This window comes from Denticeps clupeoides, chromosome 9 (assembly GCF_900700375.1).
Source record: "Denticeps clupeoides chromosome 9, fDenClu1.1, whole genome shotgun sequence".
Taxonomy (NCBI): Eukaryota; Metazoa; Chordata; class Actinopteri; order Clupeiformes; family Denticipitidae; genus Denticeps; species Denticeps clupeoides.
This window is the reverse complement of record NC_041715.1, coordinates 571313-593482: the sequence shown is the minus strand read 5'-3', so window position 1 is coordinate 593482 and position 22170 is coordinate 571313. Positions and strand designations below refer to the sequence as shown.

The 22170-nt window shown below is 49.0% G+C and overlaps 1 protein-coding gene across 7 annotated transcripts in view; it reads right to left on the bottom strand.

The window, feature by feature from the left end:
* Positions 1-22170, bottom strand: part of pard3bb (par-3 family cell polarity regulator beta b) — a 138354-nt gene that overhangs the window by 80547 nt on the left and 35637 nt on the right. For 5 of the 7 annotated variants that reach the window (XM_028991005.1, XM_028991006.1, XM_028991008.1 and 2 more), the window contains 7 exons: positions 19635-19738; positions 13287-13378; positions 9368-9454; positions 6525-6650; positions 5451-5818; positions 4176-4315; positions 3960-4088 (listed from right to left, as the gene is read on the bottom strand). In XM_028991005.1, the coding sequence (XP_028846838.1) occupies positions 3960-4088; positions 4176-4315; positions 5451-5818; positions 6525-6650; positions 9368-9454; positions 13287-13378; positions 19635-19738 (1046 nt within the window). Of the gene's footprint in view, positions 1-3959; positions 4089-4175; positions 4316-5450; positions 5819-6524; positions 6651-9367; positions 9455-9532; positions 9598-13286; positions 13379-19634; positions 19739-22170 lie in introns of those variants that run through there. The other 2 variants (XM_028991011.1, XM_028991012.1) reach the window with 2 other exon arrangements.

The window sequence follows — 22170 nt, the reverse complement described above, 5'->3', positions numbered from 1 at the left end:
GAAGTGAGCGAGGGGGTACGGGGTTGTGCGTGGCGCCCAGCAGATGGTGGCCACTCAGACTGGAGGTGTTACATAGGAGTTAAACGTCTGCGTTGGCGTGTTTGTGGACAGTGCACGTTGGGGGGACGGTTCCACACATGCCTCAGCCGAGCAGATGGCGTGGGGAAAGCGGGAGGATCTTTCCACACTTCCTTTCTCTGTACCTGCGCCTTGTCTCTTCCCCCAGCAGGGTCCCTGCGAACCGCCCGCTTTACGAGACCGTAGGCTTCATTAGGAGAGCGGTGTAGACCAAGATAATGGCTACCAGTGCACTCGTGAGGTGGAGACACGCCATTACATTTAGGATCTGGAACCACGACCCCGTTCGCGTTCCGTACGGGCCGGGGTCTGCAGTGGGTTGGGACGGTGGGGGTAAATGGAAGGCCCTGCATTACCGGGAGAACGGTAACAGTAGTGGAGGGGCCGTCCGTCTTGTTATCAGTCGCACCGCCGACCGGGAAATGCAGCGCCTCTTGAGAGAGGTGGGGGTGCGGGAGGGCCGCACTCCAACTACGGAGCGCGAACACACAATGGCGGCGTGCGTGAATGGGGAAACTTCAAAGCTTTTATTGAGGAAGCGACGCAGGCTTCTGCTGGAAGTCTGCAGAAGAGATTAGCCGCGGCGCGGCTAGCCCGGACCCCCACCGCGCCCTGCATGGAACGGGAATATTACCGGGGTCAGCGTGTGCCCGGCTGGTCTGACCTCAGCCCCTGAGCCCAGAGGAGCGGCCAGAGATAAGGAGCAGGGACGCCGGTTGTTATCGCCGTCCTCATTACCGAACACAGGACTCGCACGTGTTTGAAGTGCGGCTGGGGGGGGCGTCCCTTTGTCGTGTGTATACGGGGGATCTGCTGCGCCTGGATTAATCCAACTGCCATCTCAAAAGAGAGGCACTCCAAACCCAGGGTGGTGCAGATGAGGTTCTTCACGCTTTTGTTGGAGGAAACGAAAAACTAATAACGTTATTAAGTCTTAGAGCTTCATGTCTGTGTTGGACAGGGTAAGGGCAGAAGCATCCTGGGGTCCTGACCCTCCATTTCTCCGGGTCTAATGGTAAGATTACCCCACTGCATGTGTTCAAAACCACAAGAGGATTTCTCGGTTACGTAATACAGTAATAAAAATTGTGGTTTTGGTGGGGATATAAATACAAATGTGAGGGGTTTTGAAGATGTGCGTGTCGAGTTCAGGAGCCGCTGCTCGTCTGGGAGGCTATAAATACGAGCTTTGTTGCACAGACAGATGCCACACGTCAAACACACCTGCCTGAGCGGTGACAGAAGCCCCCCAACACCCACTCTGGGGAGCCATCACGGGAGCTCACTTTCCCACTCGCACGCACACATGTACAGATGGAGCAGGCAGCGCTTATTTTCTGCAACAGTTCCTGCTTGTGCTCCTCCTCAAAAAGCGGCTGGTCAGGTGGAGGAGCGCGTGATGAACTCGGGTTATCAGGCTCTAAAGAGCCATTAGTAGACAGGCTAGACGTACGTTGTGTAATGAAGGGGAGAGAAATATGACAGGTGAGCATGTGGGACGTACTGGACCGCAGCGTCCCCACGTCACCCTGCCAACTGATGGCCAGCAATACCAAGGCGACGAAAGGCCCACTGGATCTGGGAACCAGTGGTGTGAACAGAGGAGTTCTGGTCGTTACTTCACCAAAAGAATGTTGAATTGACTCAGACAAATAATGCATTATTTTTACCCAGGAATATATACCGTCTGTTTTTCACAGTGAAATATATATAAAATCTTATATTATAACTCACAGCCTCCCAGTGTCTATTGTGTGTGCTTCTAGATCTATCTTAAGTCCCCCTCTTCATCTCTCTGATAGCCATGGCAGAATTATCATAAGCCCACAGCCAAGCACCGTCTCTCAGGGTCTCTCCTTGTCGGTGTTTTCATCCTTTCCTCTCCTTTTGTTCCTCTCTTTCTTTATCTCCCCGCTCTCTTTATCGCTCCTCCGCTCCATCACTCAGCGCAGCCGCCCTGCATTATCTCCTCCCGTCCTCTACGGCGGCTGTCAATCTGCTCTCCGAGTCTCCTGTCCGACCATACAGCATTTATCTGAACATCTCAGAGTGGCAGAGGAAGAAAAGGAATGGAAATATCCATAAACTTTACCCACCACGCACAGGAAACACCGTAAAATACGCGCCACAGCGACGCAGGTGAGCGCTTGTATTGATGCTATTAATCGGGCAGCCTAAGCAGCCACATCTGGAGCCTGAAATGAGTCTGAGCTGCACTGCTGTACGGCTCCGCCCCGCTGCATTCGAACCGTCAGAAAACGACAAGATGCCAACGAACGTCTCGCAGAAGGAGCCAGCGAGAGAGAACAAACCACCGGCCACATCTGTCCACACGAACTTAACACTTACAAGCCCACGGAGACGTACTGTATGTGATTTTGGGCTATATAAGAAATAAATGTGCACAACTAGTAAACTTCTGTGTAATGTAGGTTGATGTACATCACATTTTAAAAGTGAAGCAGCAGGCGAGACCTGGCAGCAAACGTCATGAGCTGGATTTCCATTACTCTGTACTGGTCCCAGTTACTTAGTGGTGGGAAAGTGTGGCATCTTTTCCCCCCCCTTCATCAGCAGCCCAGACGTCCTTTGATGTGCCGTGCAAAATTCATCCAAATGAACACACGGTCATGGAAACAATAGAGGCCAGAGAATCGGTTTCCTGCACGGGGCCACATTTTCCTCCCTAAAAAGAGTCAGGCAGCTGACCTTGAGTCGTGGGACTCGCTGTTTTTTATTCTGAGAATGTGCTGACTGATGCAGAGGGGGAATCGGTGATGAAAAAAGGTGAGACAGACGCTACAAGCAGCACAACTTCCTGAACAAGCTAGAAGGGGAGTGTGTGTGTGTGTGTGTGTGTGTGTGTGTGTGTCAGAGAGAGTGGATCTTTATATTATATTGTGACTGGTGACCTCGTGCCTCACATCCTGAAGGGCAATGAACACATGTGCTGAATCAACAATGCTTAAGAAGAGCAGGAAACCAATAGATCTGTGTGTGTGTGTGTGTGTGTGTGTGCACACGTATTTGTTTTCACAGCAAGCGTAACACGCCGCCACCTCCGCGGTCATTTGTTTAGCTAGGAGAGGAACAATATTCTGTCCCTCCTCAGATGTTTATGATCATGTTAGCGCCCGGCTCCCCGGCGAGTGAGAGTACAAAGGCAGGAAACAGCAAACACAGGACTTCCCCTCGTCAAGGCCCCGAGACCAAGACAGGACATGACACCCACACACACACACACACACACACAGAAAGTGGATCATACCTCGGTAAAATGTATATTTTATGCTCATTCAATTTTTAAACCATTAACGGTTTACTGAAAATAACCTTAAATAAACCAACACTTCAGGAAATGTATTATTAATTTTTAGATGAATTACATTATTGACTTCCTGAGTTTCAGAAGAAGGTATACGTGTGATTCTTTGAGAGTTCTCGAGTTCTGAGCTTGCATATACGAACACTATGTTAATATAGTAATAATAAATGATAGAATAAAAATAATAAGTAGGCTGTGTTTATTACAGAGCGTTTATTAAAGAACAGAGCAGAAAAAGCCGGCACGAGAGTTATGGAGAAGAGCTTTATTAGCAGAAAAGAAAGAGCCTCAGGGGAGCTGGCAGAGATGAAGGAGGATAACAGGGCAGGAAGAAACTGGAGACTGCTGCAGACTGAAGGAGACAGGAGAAGACTGCTGGAGACGCCAGGACACTCTAGGAGATGGCAGCAGTCTGCAAGAGGTTCTGGGAGAGTTTAGGAAAATGGAGGTGGATGAAAGGAACGAGAAAACGAAGTGGACTGAATGAGTCTTGGCGAGACTGGAGATCGTAGGAGAGGACAGAGCGCAGTGGGACAACGCGGGAGAGACTTTTTACCAGCTCTCGAGGCAGGAACATCTCCTCCTGTCTGGACACCACCAGAGACACACACTCCCCCTGCTTAGTACTGCGCAGCATGGCCACCAGCTCCTCCTGCGTACAACCAGTGATGTCCACTCCATTCACCTGAACACATTCACACGTTCACATGAACACACATGGCCGAACCCTGATATACTTCATATTCATTCGTGTCATGTTGTGACGCCTCACCTCCAGGATCCTGTCACCTGACTGTAAGCGGCCATCTTTGACTGCAGCTCCCCTAGGCAGGATGTTTTTGACGAGGATCGGCCCTGGTCCGTGCACAGAAGAGTCCCTGGTCACTACGGTGAAGCCAAGGCCCTCTGGACCTACGAAGAGAGAGCGAGATTGACACCACGTGTGGAGTGACTGCTCCCGATCTTCATTAAAAAATTATATTAAACCAGCTAGCGCTGTTCTACAGTCACATTTTTACATTTACAGCATTTACCAGACGCCCTTGTCCAGAATGACAGGGACAGTCCCCCCCTGGAGACACTCAGGGTTAAGTGTCCTGCTCAGGGACACGCTGGTAGTAAGTGGGGTTTGAACCTGGGTCTTCTGGTTCATAGGCGAGTGTTTTACCCACTTGGCTACTACCACCCTACAGTCACCATGCACCATCAACGCAGCAGAACTAACATTTAAAAATATTTTAATGAGGAGCCCGTTAGCAAGCCAGGCACAGCAGCATCTGACCTGTGTTCATAGTAGACTGTAGTCAAAAAAGAGGTCAGAGGGCTTATTATCGCAGCTACTACAACCCAGTCAGGAAGAACTGGGCCATGCGTCCGATGCGGGTTGCGCTTTGTCCGTTTATGGTCAGCAGTTTTGTGCGCCTGCAATGAATTCATATCATGGGTAATGGCTGGATCAATAGGGACTTAATAGACTTTGTGGGCTGGAATTACGACTCCATCCACAGAGTCTGTGCAGTGGCTCTAGACTACAGCGGTGTGGGAGGGGTGGGGCCACAGTTTTTCATTTAAATCCAGTTTTAAATCACACATATTTTTCACAGGAAATTCAATGATGCCAGGGTACTCAGCTAATGTATTGGGGAAAATTGTGAATTATAATACATTACCGGACTTCCCCTTCCTTTTTATGTCCACTTTATTTATTTTAGTGGCCAGCATATTTTCAATACACAATTTATAAAGCTGCCTTCATGAAGCCCATTCTGACAGCAAAGTGGATATTTTGCGGCAGAGCCACACTCAGCATTCCTTTGTACTTTGTTTAGTGCTCTAGGCAAAAACTAAAATTTATACAGGTTATTGGCGGTTCAGACCCCAGAGCCAACATCAAGGTATAAATTCGGAAATTGCTTCAGTGAAGTGTGCGTGTGGTGAAATAAAAAAACAATAAAATAAAATATTGGATTATGGAGAAGATCTCAATAATGTCTGGTCTTGTACAATTTATGGCATGAGTTTCATACAGAGTATAAATCAGTGTTACCTTTCTTCAGGTCGATCTTCAGCCTCCTCCCACCCTTCTTACTGGAGAGGCCAGCCAGTGGGGACAGACCATGGCTCTTCTTCATCACAGGGCTGTCCGCTTTGCCCTTGGAGGCTGGGGAGAGGCTAGCAGGGACAGGAGGACCTCCACATCCCCCAGTACCGCTGTCGGCGGGCTCGCCTACTGACCGACTCATGGGTTTGACTTTTAGGGGCAAGGGCTCCTTGCATTTGGGGATGCCCTCTGGTACGTCAGGGCTGAAGAGATGGCCGATGAGGCTCTTCTCATAGCGCTCACGGCTGGCGACTGGGACCACCTCAAGGCACATGGTGGGGGACCGCATGGCCTGCCGGAACACTTCCTGAGACCTGCGAAATGAGCACCTCCAGATACAAACCCCAGAGCCAGACCCATCACTATACACTACACAGCTGATAAAAGGACCCTGTACACCGTGATGCTGTGACATGCCTCTGTGCTCAGGAACACCTTCAGTTCGTAAACAAGGTGAAAAAAGACAGAGATCAGTTTGCACAGTGTCCCGTCCGGCCTTTTCAAATATCACATTTCTGATCTCTCTAATTAAACCCGCGTTTAGCCATAAATGTCACGAATTAGCCACTGGTTTGCAATATGCCTCCAGCATGATGAAAATGCCCTGGGACCCCATAGAGTAGGAGCTGGTAAACAACGTTTACCTACATGTTTAAGTATGGCGAAAAGCCCCATAAATATTACATCTGTGTATTCATGTGACTTAAGCAGGAAAAGAGACTTCAAGGGAAAGTAATTTTTGCTGATTAGGAGTATGACTGATGATCCTGCCTCATAACAAATGGCACAGTGATTCCTTAAACTCATTTTTGTTAACTCTAATTCAATTTAAAAAGCAACCAATCCATCTCTGCTTAGTTAAAAAGGATTAAGACAAACGGCTTTTGTGTTCACGCTCAGAAATGACTTCATACCATCCATTTGTCAGAGACACCTTCGCCTTAATATTCCATTCTGTGCACGGCAGAGAGGATGTTAAGAGAATGATGTGTGTGCGGTGAACGTTCGCATTTCACGTACTGTGCAAACGTTTTGTCCATGAGCTGGGTGCCGTTGATGCTGATGATGCACTCGTCGTCGTGGAAGATGCCCTCCCTCTTCGAGCGACTGTTCTCCTCGACGCCACGAATGTACAGTCCCAGAGTTCTGAGGAGGGAAAATACACTCAGCGTCACGCCGAGTGGAGAGGACGGTAGGGGACAGTTTACGATGAACACCCTGCAAAAGTAGTACAAGCACGTTTGGGTGACCTGAGCCGCAACAATTTTACAATTTCAAGATTTTCCTCTTCGATATAAAGATCATAAAGGATGCATTTGAACATGGATTGATAATAAAAAATAAGTAAAAAAGAGGAAGCACTATAGAATATAAACACTTGCCATATTATTGTCTACAGCGGTTATTCAAGATGGTCTGTTATAATGCTTTACGTCTGCTTCTGGAAAACGCGTGCGCTGTCTGACGCTATATATGGTGCCGGACCCCAACGTACGATGACAGCAGCTATGTTCTCTGGCAGGTCTGGTGATCTCTAAATCCAGGCTTCCTGTTTTCCGAGCGGGGCAGTCAGCCAGCGGAGCCGCGTTCGGGCCCGGCGGAGAACGCGGCGTCTCTGGCAGACGCCGATAAAGGCTATCAGGCGGGCAGAAGCTCGTAAAGCAGGCCGCAGCCACAACATTAATCCCGAAAAGCCCCCGCCACAGCAAACGCGGACGCCCATTTACCCGGCGCGCATTATATCAATACGCAGCCGCAACGCCGCCATTGTGCCACCAAACACAAAATTATCTCCGATAACTTTAGCTCGGGCAGACTGAGAGCACGCCAGTCATCTGGGGACGTGACAATGACGCTTTGTGTCTGCCAGGCTTCAAACGAAACGGCAGAGCGGAGGAGAGAAAATAATGTATGAAAGGGCTAAACTGTGCATGCTGGGAAAATCTTTATCCACCTGATGGTTCGGTGTTTGTATTTCATAGCTATAAGTCACTCTAACACCCTAGTATGCTTCATCACACGCCATAGTGGGGCTTTGTGGCTTTAAATATAAAAAAAGAACATTGACTCACCAAGTAGTAGGTATATTCTGAACAGGGCTGTTTCTCTGTGTACGCTTTACCAGGAGACGTCTGTCCTGTTTACACTCAAGTCCCCGGGCAACCAGAGAACCCACACCACACGAGCAGGACTCGTCAACAAAATGAAATGATTACCCTGACGCTGACCCTGATCCTGACCTCGGCGCCGCGTGAAATATACGGATTAAGACCGAGTCTCCACGTGGTAAAGCGTGGTTTTTAGCTCTTTCCCGGCTCGTCCCATCGGTCTCCAGCGAGGTCACGCGTTCAGCCCCATTAGGGCCCTGTCTGGTCCCAGCGTCAGTAAATACAGGTTATTTACATTGCAGCGCGGGTCAATATTTGGTGGGTATTATGGGATAGAGGTCTGCTGGGACGACTCTTTGACATGCGAGAGGAGTGCAGGGCAGATCTAAAGAAACCATATGGAGAAGCCCCCCGAGGCCAAAGAAGGGGGGAGAAAGAGCATTAGAGAGAATGAAAAACATACTAAAAAAAGAAGGGAGGAGAGGTCAGCTGAGATGATTACAAACACATAACTAAAAGAAAAACTCCGAGTAAGGAGGTGAAGGAACGTTCTCAACCCTTTCAGCCCTGATTGGACCTCACCTACAGCACATATGGTTGCCATATCAACAAAAATCTGAGCTATGTCAGACAGCTTTATTTTTTATTCTGGAGGAAATGATCCACTGTGAAATTCATAACTGTCTAAGTCAAGAGTGATTGAAATATGCCTTTCTGGTTCGTATACAGATGTTTTTATACGCTGCGAAATATCAGTATAGTAATAATGTATTGACTGTGTGGAGTGTGCAGTGCTGTGTGTTGACAGCTTTATCTGGACATTCTTTCTCTGGCTTATGTTAAGTGTCTGAACCACTTGCCAAACTGTGGTGTAAATAAGACTTTATTCTCAGCTGACCAGCCCGGTTAAATGAAGGGCCAATGCAATACAAAGTGAACAATCAATTTGATTTCAGTTAAAGATTAGCCTCGTTAGGATCGAGATGCAAAAACGGAGGTCAATATGGCTCCTTCAGCTCTTCATTAGAAGAAGTGAATGGGCCGAAGCCTTCTTCTCACAGCCTGTAATGATCTATGACCTCCGCTCCGCTGATGGAGATTCCAGACATACAAGAGCACCCAAAACACCCCCTGCCCCCTTAAATCCCCTGGGCTGACCCCACAGTGTGCTACTGGGGCTCAAAGCCAACACCTTGTCCCCTTCTGGCCTCTCTACTTAACTTCTTAACCTCAGCCACTCTCTCCTGCACGCCCCGGAATGAGTTTCCCCGAGCCGACACGACGCCCTGACCTGTCAAAACACATCAACTCGGCAGGTCTGCGCCCTGCTCACCTTCAAACTGCGGCTTGGCCACGCAGCACACACGCTAAATAAACCGCGGTGAAGCATTCCTCGCGTTATATAAACAGGTTTAACAGACACTCACCCCAACCCCCGAAACACACACACACACACACACAGTGACGGGATTAGTCCAGGTTTGGTTTGGTTAGTTAACATTCTTTTAATTGGCTCCATACTGCTGGACTAATGAGAGCAGGATGACTGGCAGTCATTTGTCTGTTAATCCAAAAGCACAAATGATCTTCATTAACCCCCCCAACACAAAGCATTAGTCTGCCATTACAGCACAGGACAGAGCGGAATGATGGACGAGCAGGTAGACGAGGACCGGCTAATGGAAGCCAGAGAAAAAGGACAGGGAATTAGGGAAAAAGGAGAATGTAAGTGTGTAAGAGTGTATGTGTACTCACCGTCCACTCAGGGAGGAACAATAAGGCACCACATGAATTCCCAAAGGGCCCTGATCTCCTGAGATCTCCACTGTCCTTGTCAGGCAGCTGTAAACACACACACACACACACACATTTAAATATTTCCAAAAAAACACTGTACACACTGTAGTTCAACTCACTCACAGGCTCATGGACATTCTGTCCTCTCTTCTTCTGCATTTGCGTACAGTAGTGTGTGTGTGTGTGTGTGTGTGAGTGTGTATTTGTAAGACTGTGTATGTGTGTGAGTCACAAGCAGCACTCTCTGTGCGCAACAGTGTTTTTCAGTACAGAGTTCAGGCAGAGTTCCCATGATGCTCGGCCGCCGCGTCTCTAATGCCTTTCCCCAAACTCACAGCTTCCTGCCGAGCGTTGCGATCCCGCCACGTGAAGCGGGGAAGACTAAACACCACTCCCAATTCAAGGTCCCGGTGGGTGTACAATTTATTTTTAAAGAAGCCTGGCACGGCTACTGAGTCATTTCAGCGTGATTCTCACGTGTTTTATAATCTGACTCATGGCTCCTTATTCAGGCATAAAATGTGTAACTACAGTGTAATTACAGTAGAAGTAGGCGTCCCACAAAAGTTGGTAGACAAAAACTGAAGCCTTGAACTGCTTATATGCTTCTTCTGTCATCACAGTAACAAACATGTTGTAATATGTGCTAGCCTGGTGTGCATTTGGCGCAATTCATATTTCATCCTGAACTGTGTCTACTTCATCTTCAACTGCGGGACTCTTATCTTTCCGAAAAAAAACCCGTTCCAATCGGCGCAGACAGGCGGATGGAGGACACAAGTTGACCAACCTCTCGTCCTTTCAAGTCTCCTGTAAACACACTTAACCCCGCGTGCTGATAACGCGGAGGCAGCGTTCCCAGAGAGGCTCTGAAGTTGTCCAGTCCCGTCTTTATAGAGCTCCATGCCCCTCTTTGAGAAGGACCGAGCGATACGCCTCTATCTCCAACCAACCAACCGTCCTCCACGCGAGCTCCGTAATTACCAGTGCATGTTGGGACTGCGCCGGCGCGGAGGAGATGAATAAGGCCGGGAAAACGTACAGATATGAAGGTGCGAGATATGTGGACCAACAACAACAACAACACACAGAAAAGCACTGGTTTCATCAACTCCACACAACTCCCCATTCATCAAGGCCGCGCCAAGTACGCCGTATCAAAGAGGAGGATCTGGCCGAGGGACCGGCGCGTTAATTAGGGGGCTTAATGAAAATGGCATGTATTCAAATGAAGGCGGGACGGTGGGGAGAATAACCCCCTCCTCCCCTCGCCCGCTCCCGCTTCCCCGTCCATTTTTTTTGTTCTTCTCCAGCGTAGAAAAGGGCTGCTTTAATGGACGTGGCGCGGGGTGGCAGAGAGAGGGGTAGGGTTGAGTGCAGGTGTCCCCTTTATCTACCTGCCTCCCGTACCGCGGTAAACAGGAATAAAAGCGCAGGGAGGGGAGTAAAGGGGGGGAAACACTGTGCTGCCAAAGCTGCTTTGGTTTAAAAAACAGAAAGAAAGGCTTCAAAGTAGGAAGGAGCACTGCTTTACAAGCAGGAAAAAAGAAGGAGAGAGCGGCGGCGCGCCGCTTCCACAGCGAATCGGGGGATTACGCAGCATCGTGTAATAGATATGCGGGGGACTGTTTGAATACGGCTGTGATTTCTTTGTGTCCTCGCCGCTAAGAGGAGGACGCGAGTCGAAGAAGGGAGTTGTGGAGAGAGAGATCCAACTCTTCCATCACAGCCCTGGCAACACCGGCGCGCCATGCTTCACGTCCGCCGGCTCACTTCACACACGTGCGCCGCTTATTACAGTGGCAGTGAACATTTACAGTGAGGTGAATGTGTCGGTCAGGCGTGCCGCGTGAGGATTTCGGGGTAATTGGGGGGATTTATTGAGGAGCACACCGTTGTTTCCAGCTCCTCTAGCAGAGCAGCACAGGCAGTTGGGTTTAATAATCCTGCCTTTATTACCGTCATTAGAGCCTCGGCTGGGAGCGAGACACCGAGGTGCTGCCACCGACCGCGTGTGCAGTTAATGCTCTCCATGCGTTTCTGTCTTTAGGTACCTGCGGGCAAGAGCAGCAGTTGCAGCAAATGACATCAGAGCCACCCAAAGATCTCGAGGTGGACCGAAGCAGCGGCCGGCCAGAGAACGGGTCTCCTCTGGTCCTCTACGACAAACTGCAGTATTAACCGAATTTAAAGTGAAAGTGAAGTGATTGTCTCATGTGATACACAGCAGCAGAGCACACGGTGCACACAGTGAAATTTGTCCTCTGCATTTAACCCATCACCCTGAGTGAGCAGTGGGCGGCCATGACAGGCGCCCAGGGAGCAGTGTGTGGGGACGGTGCTTTGCTCAGTGGCACCTCAGTGGCACCTTGACGGGTCGTGATTCGAACCGGCAACCTTCTGATTACGGGGCCACTTCCTTAACCGCTAGGACACCACTGCCCCTATGTCAATGCATCCGTGGCTGATACACTGCAGTCAGGTAAAATGATTTACACCTTGATTCCTCACATGTTCTTGCTTGATTCTGTTACTTAGAGGGAATCAGCAGACTTGTGGAGTGGATACTCTAGCTTTCTGGTGAAATAGTGCCCCCATATTTACACATCACCCATTGCACCACCTAAAATGGCCAATGCCTTGGTTACCTTCAGATGTGTAAGTAGTTCATGCCTCAACAGTCAGTTTTATTCTTTTGGCTCATTGGAGCACATATCTAACATGATGTTGTCCTTGTTTAGAGTATCTTTTTATAGCATGTCTGGGTATTTAAGTTTTAGTTATATAAGACATATGAATAAATAAAATGATGGCACTGTGGGGGGGTCTGCGTGAAACAGTATTTAAGTACACTGTACACGGTGAATACTGTTGTACTGACAATAAATCTCTCCTGAATGTTGAATCCTTAATAACACAATTAGAAAAGTGTCGGTTTTTATGTGTGCCGTTCCAGGAATTCTATCAGGAAAAATAATAATATTTATTACAGCAGTGCACTGCACCCACCCCTGCCCTGCACATGACTCTGCGGCTGAATTTCCATTATCATATATATTTATGTGTGTGTGTGTGTGTGTGTGTGTTGGTGTGTGTGTGTGTTGGTGTGTGTATGGTCACAGCCACACTTTTTTTTTCGCAATTTCAAGGGTCATTTACTCATGGCAGTAAGTGTTAGACATTAAAAACCTGGGAAGATATAAAAAACACATGAAATAAAATCCTGCTGTTGTGTGGCTGCTTATGGTTGCCAGGGCGACGAAGTACAGTAAATGGGCTAGACCATGGGTCTCTGCCTCAAGGTACGTTGGAAGCAGGAAGTGATGTAATGCACGGAGTGCAGGAGGAGACACGTGAAAGGACAATGCCGGCCTTGATTTACATATTAAGAATAAAACCACTTCAGGTGATTCGTTATATGACTACAGTTGTGGGTGTTACTACACGTTAAGAAGAACCAGCTGTTTTGTTGTCACCCATCCAGATAGTTGTAACTCGAGTTAAAAATGGGATGCGGTGAACCGAACGAGTTGCCGGCACTCTGATCTCCTCCTGTCCCTATGAGAGTGAGACCACAGGCTACCTCTGATCTCACACCAGCTCATTAAGCCTGGAAAACACAAACACTGATTTATGCATGTGTTTGTCTTGTTGGCGTTAACCCCATTCCATCACAGCTTTTGTAGTTGTTTAATGATTTATCATTTTTATGCAAGTTCAACACGGCCTTGATCTCCGAGCCGGAGAGCAAAATTTGAAGCGCTCATTAATGACACGAACAGGGAGAAACAATAAATTAAGAGCAGGGATGACACAGATAGCAAGGATCAACACACACTGCTGCGCCTGCGTCACACACACACACACACGCAGTTACCTGACTGCAATAGAGGTTGAGTTGGGAGAGGAAGTAGCAGGTAGATACTTGTCCACGCCTCCAGACTTCTCCATCAGCACATGGTTCACTCCCTGTGAAGGAACACACACACACACACACACACACACACACACACAGTTGTTAAGACTTGTGAGGAACAATGCAGCACGTCTTCCCAATAATGCAGTTTATGTATGATAATGTGCCTCGGTCACATCTTCTCTCTCACACATGAAAAGAGGGAGATGGTTGAAGACAACGTCTAATTACTCCACAGGGCAATGTGCACATTTACACTCGCGTGGTCCTCGCTGAATTTGGGGGAATGTAACACGGGATCGATGTCTGCAGGGAGATGCCCTGACACGGTGGGTTGGTGTGTGGAGACAGACAGGCCGAGCAATGCATCATTCTGCCCTTCACATGTGACAGGAAGTACACCAGGGGTCACTGGAGCCCAAAAGCCCAAATGTACTTCCAGGTGACCTCCGACCCCATCACGTCCTGTCAGCTCGCCGGCCGCTCCAGCAACAGTTCCCTCGTGGGATTTATACATGGAGGCGATTACGCCGAATCTGTACCAAACACTCGGGGATTCTGGGACGCAATTCAGCACAAGACGCGTAAAAGGATTTGCGTTACAGCGCAAAAAGACAAAGAGGGAGACAGTGGACGAGTCCAAGCGCATTAGGAGCTGACGCCAAACTTGTTTCATTGATATTCGGAGTAATAAACAACGCATTATTGACAGACTAATTCATCAACCGTTCCAGAGACATGAAAATCAATTTCAGCAACGGAACGGCGCCCGTGCATCGTAACCTGGGCGGGATCTGAATGAACCTGGCACTTGGGAGGCACGGCGTGGAAATCAATTTGTCCGCCGACGTCTGTCTGCGGAGCCGCACTGAGACGCTACGTCTACCGCTGCACAAAAGCCAGGGCGGCGGCGACATCACAATCGCGGAGGGAAATAAAGACGCAGCTAATGAAAGGCTTTTACACGCCCGCCGTCACTGTCATCGCCGTACCAACCAACAATTAACCGAGCGCTGACACTTAATTGATTGTTCTTTCGATGGAAATATTGCCTCGCCACGTCTCCATTAAGAGCAGCCGGGCCAGCTGTTGGCTGCTGACTGTTTTACGGCTCTGACTGATGCGGCGAGCTCTAATTAATAACCTCGCATACTTAAGATTTGGTGGCATTTGTTAATTGGTTTTGACCACGCGGGGCTGGTCGTCTTGCGATACGGCTAATTAAAGTGCTTCCCAGGGCTTGTTTATCCGCCGAGCGACCGGTGGCGCCAGCGCGTGTGCGTTGGGAGCGTCTACCGAGATAATCTCCTCGCTCTTGACCCGCGGATCTGATGAATGACGACTCGAGAGTCTGGATCAGCGGCGAACAAAGGGAACAGGCGTGAGCAAATACGGGGATAAAGGGATGAGTTAACCCCCAACGGGGGTGTCTGCGGTCCCCGAGGACTGGTGACAGCGTGAAAACATGTAGAAAACATGAACTTAAATATAAAAAATAAAACAAAGAAAGAAATAGCAATCTGATGAGAACCTTTAGATTTTAGCTGGATTGGCATGTTCGCTAAAAAGCCAACATAATAAGATCCAAAGAAATGTGTAAACAGAATATGACACCCGAACAGGAAAAGGCCCGTCTTTTTATGTATGTATATTTCGAATGTTATCAGGCTATGATGAAATGCTGTGCATTTGCTCTCACTGAAAGCAGTATTCACATACTTAAAAAAACCATATCTACATCAATCGTGCGCAAGAGAGGCCGCCTTATCAAACACCCCTCAGCCCTCTCACAGCAGAAACAACACAAACACGCCGTTCCTCAATCGCTGCTACGTGATAAACAGTAACAGTGTTTTTAACTATTAAACCCAGAGGACTTTAAACTACAGAAAATATTCCCAGTCCAATTAACACGGAGCGAGACTCCTCTCCCAGGAACACCGGGTGTGTCTGGAGGACGGAGAAATAAATAAACCAGGAGCCTCCGGGCGAGGGCTTCTACAGACGCCGGACCATTAATCCTTCCTCCCCGCGAAAGTCCGACTGGCTGAAAATCTGGCTGGACAACTTCGGTTTTATCATACGCCGGTGTTTTTACCCTGCGAGGTTTTTACCAGCTGATTGGCTGCTCACCCGTCAATAACAGCTACACACAGAGAGATCTCGTGCTGAAGAAAGAGAAGGAGAAAGGAAGGGAGGGAGGGAGGGACGTGGAGAGATTTTGAGACAGCACGAGTGATGAGGTGCGGGACGGAGAAAGCTTTATTCACTCCTTCCCTCCACTTATCTCTCTGGAAAAGGGCAAGTGACAATCTGAACAATTACAGAGGGCCATTAAAGGGAGAGAAAGGGAGAGGGACAGGGAGAGCGAGGGGTAAGTGCCATCTTCCGTTCCACTCCTGCTGCAAGTCTGCGGTGAGGAAGTGGAGCAGTTGCACTCCTCTGCGCATTAGAGAGCCCTAACCCTGTCATTTCCCACAGTCCTCTGCAGTTATTACAGACACGGCATGCATGACCGCGGCTGGGGGGCGTGCCAATCACAAACAGGGCTGAGCGGGCGAGAGACTCTCAGGGCGCACAATGACACGCTCGTGGTGCCCGTGAACCTTGTAATTTCTACATCTCAAGCGGTGCGAGTGTGATGGAGTGTCAGGGCCGCCCCCTCTTTCTCTCTCACCTATTGTGCAGGCTTGGTGACGGTGACCACAACAGCACTTCTCAGGTGTGTCGGGTGTAATTGTGCAGGCTGTGAAACACTAGGGGTGTGTCTCACTTCGAGGGGGCGGGTTCTGATTCAGAACACTTACTTCCGACGTGGTCCCTAGAATTCATTTAACCTATCCCATAATTCATTGCACAGATTGTGTCAGAACATGGACAAAGAACACTTAATTACATTACACAAGAATATTATTATTTCAGGCATGACTGAAACGACTGTGATGCAATCATCGGTGGTAGACATGTAAGAGGCGGAGCTTAGCAAAAAAAGACTACAGTCTAATACTGACACACACCAATAATCCCAGAAGGTGAGGGTGTCAGGGCACATGTCTCACAGTTCTGAGTTCACAATATGACCCCTAGAATAGAATAGAATAGAATAGAGTACCCACTCACATGTGCCACGTGTCCTGATGTCACAGCACACAGTGACGAACCTTTCAAAATTCTGCACACACACACACACACACACACACACTGCTTGCTGTCTTCCCTTCACTGAACCATACCTCTCCAATGAATGCACACATGCACATACACACCCGTACCCCACGCCGCCTTCATCAGTGGAAACTGCCACTTTAATTACCCCCACTGGGCGTCAGACACAAGCTGCTGGAATTGATGTTAATTGGGGGGTTTGTGAATGAGAGGCTGTTCGAATTTGAGCGCCTGTATCCTTCTCGGTGGGATTTCAAAGAGAGACAGACGGAGAGCCACTGAGGGGAAGAAAGAGAGGGAGAAGATCGAAAGGTGCATGAATGGGAATGTCAGCCTGAAAGATGTTGTTTCAGACAAAAAGGGGGACAGAGCCTTGACAAGACAAGATGGGCCGGCTGTGAGGACATTCGTACGACTTGATGTCATCTTTCACACAGAATCAAACCCAATCACTATGATTATCAACCTCAAACTCAAACTATTACCGATACGGATCTCATTATTGTCCAGTAGCTTCAGCATTGACATGTCTCTGGGATAATAGCCGGACAAGGACGTGCAAACTGTAATTCTAACGTCAGACATGCAGCATGATGACCGCTTATAATCCTGAGGATTTGAGTTGAAGAACAGAAGCTCGCTAATGTCACAGTTGCTCCTCACTCTTTACTGGAGGGCTGGCCAGTTGGCCTCCGTTCATTCATCACATGCTAACGTTATTAATAAGCTCCGTTGTTCTGCAGGTCTGTCCTCTAGGTGCTGCTGACTCCACCGTCTGTGCTCATTAGTGCCTTGCTGTCCTGGCGGATCGTGGATGACCGCTGGGCCCAGGGGGTGGTAGCCATTTCCACCAAAACACAAGCCAGTTCGCTAGCCAACGCTCCCCATGTGGGTACAAAAGCAAAGTCCTCCGGCCACCAAAGAGACACAAGAAGATGACCAAGGGGAAAACTAGACGCCCAGAGTCATCCTGTGTTGACAGAAATCCCAACCAGCACAAGGACAATGGAAAATAATAAATACATAAACCACAAGGGCACATTTTTAATTGGACCTTAAGGAACTGAGAAGGAGAATCATTAAACAGCCGCATGAAACCTGCATCCCTCCTCGTTCTCTGCCAAACGAGAAAAAATAAAGAGGAAAAAGACGATAATATTCATGGTTATCGGCCACGGAGTTCAATTAAAGTATTGTTGGAGACATGGACCCAAATAGTGTGAAGAGAGGAGAAATCTGAGAAGAGGGCAACGCCAGGAGGCATTTAGAGCTTCTCTCTCTTCACTTCTCCACAAAACCTCCTCCTAGAGAGAAAAGTTCACTTTTATATATATATATAAAAAAAAAAGAAAAGAAATGCTGGCCTCTGACCCGCCTTGGCTGTCGGGCCGGCTTCAGGAGACCACATGAAAGGGTTTCAAGCAGCAGCAGCAATCTGACCCAGGAAGCCAGAGAAAAGCCACCTGACCAAACCATCATGGGTCCAGCTGGAACACCTCAGAATAACACACACACACACACACACACACACACATAATACGTTCTCTTCCTCACACACATGTTCTCTCCGTCAACCTGCACAAACACACACATACACCATGCATGACCTCTCTCGCACGCTGCCTCACCCAGTAGACATGACGCCATAAGGACAGATGGCCCAACACCTCAAAATGAACTTATACGGAACAATGTAGATGCACGTGTGTGGGTGTTTTTGGACAAGAAACATCAGTGCAGAACCTGGGCCATTGACACCCTGTATAAAAACATCATGTGGACAGTGGACAGTGGCTGAGTGAGCCTCAGGGATGGGAGCAGGGAATGAAAGAAAACGGGCAGGAAGAACAGGATGAAAGTGGAGGTTGTGTTGATCACAGGTGGTGAGAAAACAACTGACCTGGAACTGGGAAGAAGGAAATAAAAAAAGCGGCTTCTAGTAGCTGTGCAATGAACAACAGCGAAGAAAAAGAAGAGGAGCACAAAAGCGGGAAAGAAGAGACAACAAAGGCTCCCAGACAATAGGGGTGGGTGGGATGGGGGATGTCACAGCTGACGGAACGTTTGGGGAGCGTTCCGGAACGTTAGGTCTGCGCATTCCGCAGCGTCACGGTTCTGTCATGCTGACACGCCGGGCTTCCTGAAGCCCTCAGGGGGGGCGGAGAGAAGGAGGGATTTCGGGGCGAGAGGCCGTGGGAGCCATCCATCTTTGTTCCGGAGTGTTCGGTGACAGGTTACGAGCAGGCGTGACGCCACAGAGACGACTCACTCCTGCCTGACTTCCACCTGAGACACCCGGCACCACGTCAGTGTCCCCTCAGCCTGTTCCTGCACACACACTAATGACCGAAGCGAGAAGCACAGAATAAAACCTGATCCGACCAGGGGGCTCCATAACATCTAATAACAGGTGTGTTTCATATTCGGTCCTCTCTCTCTCTCTGCGTATGCGTGTGAGTGTTTGTGTGCCGACATATTAAAGAGAGAGAGCGAGAGTGTGTGTGGTCGAGCAAGAGAGAGATGCGCAGTGCATAAAAGCGAGAGGAGAAGCAGAGCGGTGATCATAAAGAACTCCATCTATTTGTGGTCAGGCCATTAAGCAGGGCTGGGAGAGGCTGGGGTGTCTGCAGAGACAAATGGACATTTATACTCGGCTAACGCCGCGCCCACGCACAATAAATGCCTCGGTGTGTGCCGCAGACGTGCCGCTGTTGATCCCGCATTCCGGACTGAATATTTATTAACCTCTAAACTACTATTAGCATTTTGCGCGGCTGCGCTGCGATGTTTAAAGAGAGGAGAGATGTGACAGGGATACGATTACTCTGTGTGTGTGTGTGTGTGTGTGTGTGTGTGTCAGATCATTGTCGACTCCTGGCTACGCCAGTGGCGAGACTGGAGGCCATCCTCTTTGTGATTCAGCGTTTGGCTGTGATCTTGGTCGAAATGAAAAACGGCAGCAGTTGGTGCATCGGCACGGCCTCTCAGAATCCGTCCCACTGGTTTAGAGACTCGTCTCCATAAACGCCCCTGGCATCCTTGCCACGTTCCTTTACACCTACAACTTTGCTGGGTTCTTCTACGCTGGCGCGGCGTCTCCTGTGCAGAGTTCTAGTAGCCCGACGGCCATAAAACGTGGCTCACCGTCGGCAGCGCGTTGGCGTCGAGGTCCTCACTGTCGGGCCGTCCGGCCTCCGTCAGGGGGCTGAGAGCCGAGTCGCTGCTGCTGCGTACCAACAGGGGGGTATCTGGAACAGGCAAACACCTGCAGGTGTCAAAGGTCAACAGGGACACAAACACCCACACCAGTTTACACAGTAAATATCTCACTTATTTACACCCGGGTAGTGCAGTTACTGCCATAAGCACCGTAAACTGTCCAGCTGAGGAGACATGCTGCAGATCGTGCCACTGAGGCTTGAATACAAGGCCGGGCCTGCAATGACGACATGGTACATTCATCACGGTTGGTTGAGGAGCAGGAGAAACGTCTTGAATGAAGATACGGACATGCCTCTCAGTGAATAGACAAACAGGTGAAGGAAAATAATTATACGCCTCTTTAAGGCCATTACCGTCTTCTGTGTAAAAGAAAACAATAACCGCTCCCTCCAGACGTGCCGAGAGAGAGAGAGAGAGAGAGAGAAAAGAAAGAAGAAAAGCACTTGGCACACAGGCATAAATACTGCAATCTTCAGCACTTAATCCATCACAAAGCTGAGTGAGTGTTTAAAAGCTAAAGCACAATCACAGCTTTTAATTCCCAGCCATGACAGGGAAATGAGGACCAGGATCTCCAGCCTGGAAGGAGGCCGAACCCTCTATATGGTGTAGAGGCGTGAACCTTCACTGGTCTCACCGTGATGATCGACGCCTCGATTATCGATGTATCGCGGTGCTGCCCATCAGTTTTTCTACATCACTTTAACATGATGGTCACTGAGATGAGAGATAAGTCCTCGTCACATGGACGTCTGAACCAGGCGCTTCTCTGGCATTGGTGGTGTCCGGTGAGCGCAGACTGAACACCGGCGTTCTGCACCAGCGCTCTGATTAAATTAAATAGACGCTGCATGCAGCAATTTCTGCTGAAACAGCGGCTGAAAATGGCCATCGGAAATAAACGTTCATTTTGAACTCCTACACCACTACCGACACTACTTAACTAGATAATCGCCAAGCAACGTCCATGCAGAATTGTCCATGTCCGCGTCACGATGCAGCTGTTTCCCTGTGTAATTTCATATAACACCCACCACACCATTACGATGCAAAGCCTGGAAGGTTAAAACTCCCGGCCAGCAACATTCTACAAACACAGTACCAACACACACACGCCCACGTCCACATCAATCTGATTGGTTGGAGGAAGCCCATACAAACACATCCACGTTCTGCAGTATCAGTATCACCTGGGAAACCTCGCGTCCGGACAAAGCATTAGCATTTTACATTTACATTCACGGTATTTACCAGACGCCCTTATCCAGAGCGGCTTACAATCACTAGTTACAGGGACAGTCTCCCAGGAGCAATTTATGGTTAAGTGTCTTGTTCAGGGACACAATGGTAGTAAGTAGGCGAGTGTGTTACCCACTAGACTACTACCACCCTACGAGACAAACGAGACAAAATATACCACCGTCCAACAGGATCATCATCGGTGGCACGGTCCAGAGCTCTAGGTTTGAATACGACTGAATAGAACACAGGCTACACCTCTGCGTTCGGAATCACCTTGTTTTATTTCTGAACATGGCACCACATTGCTCGTATTGAGGATTTTGTTGGATGTGTCCCAGGTGGACGGCCACGCGCCAGATGCCCCGGTGTCTGCTTTCACCAGCCCCTGTTGGGCAAGTGCGGCCTGGGGGTCCTGCGCTCGCTTCTGCTCCCAATGGACCCGACGGGACAATGAGAGTGGCAAGCTTCCTAGCGCTCGGACAATTACACAGCGTAAGCCAGGAGGCCAGGGGGACATGGACAGAGCAGAGCAGTGGGAGCTGGACACACTTCATATAAGGAAGTGGGATTTCTAGGTCTGAAAAGAGGCCGTCACCATGGGATTGGGAAGCAGGTGCCTAAAAACTGGCACCAGGCTTTCATTGACGTGGGGCCTTGACGGAGGGAGGGGGTGTCACCTGCCACACTCGACACTAAACACAGCCTGTCAAGCGCGAACGACCGCCTTGATGTCCCCTAACGTGTTTATTAATACACCAGAGAAGAGGTGGCCGTCAACAAAGTGTAAACTAAAAAGCGGACCGCTAGCATGACACGGCATCCGTCATTCTATGTGCTATACCAACATTAACCAAGTCATCGCCGACATCCATCATACCCAGTCAGCAGGAACGAGCCACAAGCTCGTACGCTGAGGGACATTCTCTACTCCTTTTTCTGATTTCTCCTTTTCTCATTTCATCTAGCTTGTCATGATCCGGTCCGGAAGGGGTTACTCCGGTCCGGGATCCGAACCGGAGTTTCACGTTAGTCCTAATCGTGTTGGCCTGTGTTAAACAGTATAAAGCTGCCCGGTTCGTGTCTGTTCGCCGTCGGGTCTTTGTTATGGTGCATGTTCACCAGTTGCCGGATGTCTCCCCTGTCCTGTTCTGTCGGTTGTGACATTGCTAGTCTTTTTGCCGTGTCTTCCCTGCCAGTTCATTAAGCCAGAGAGGAG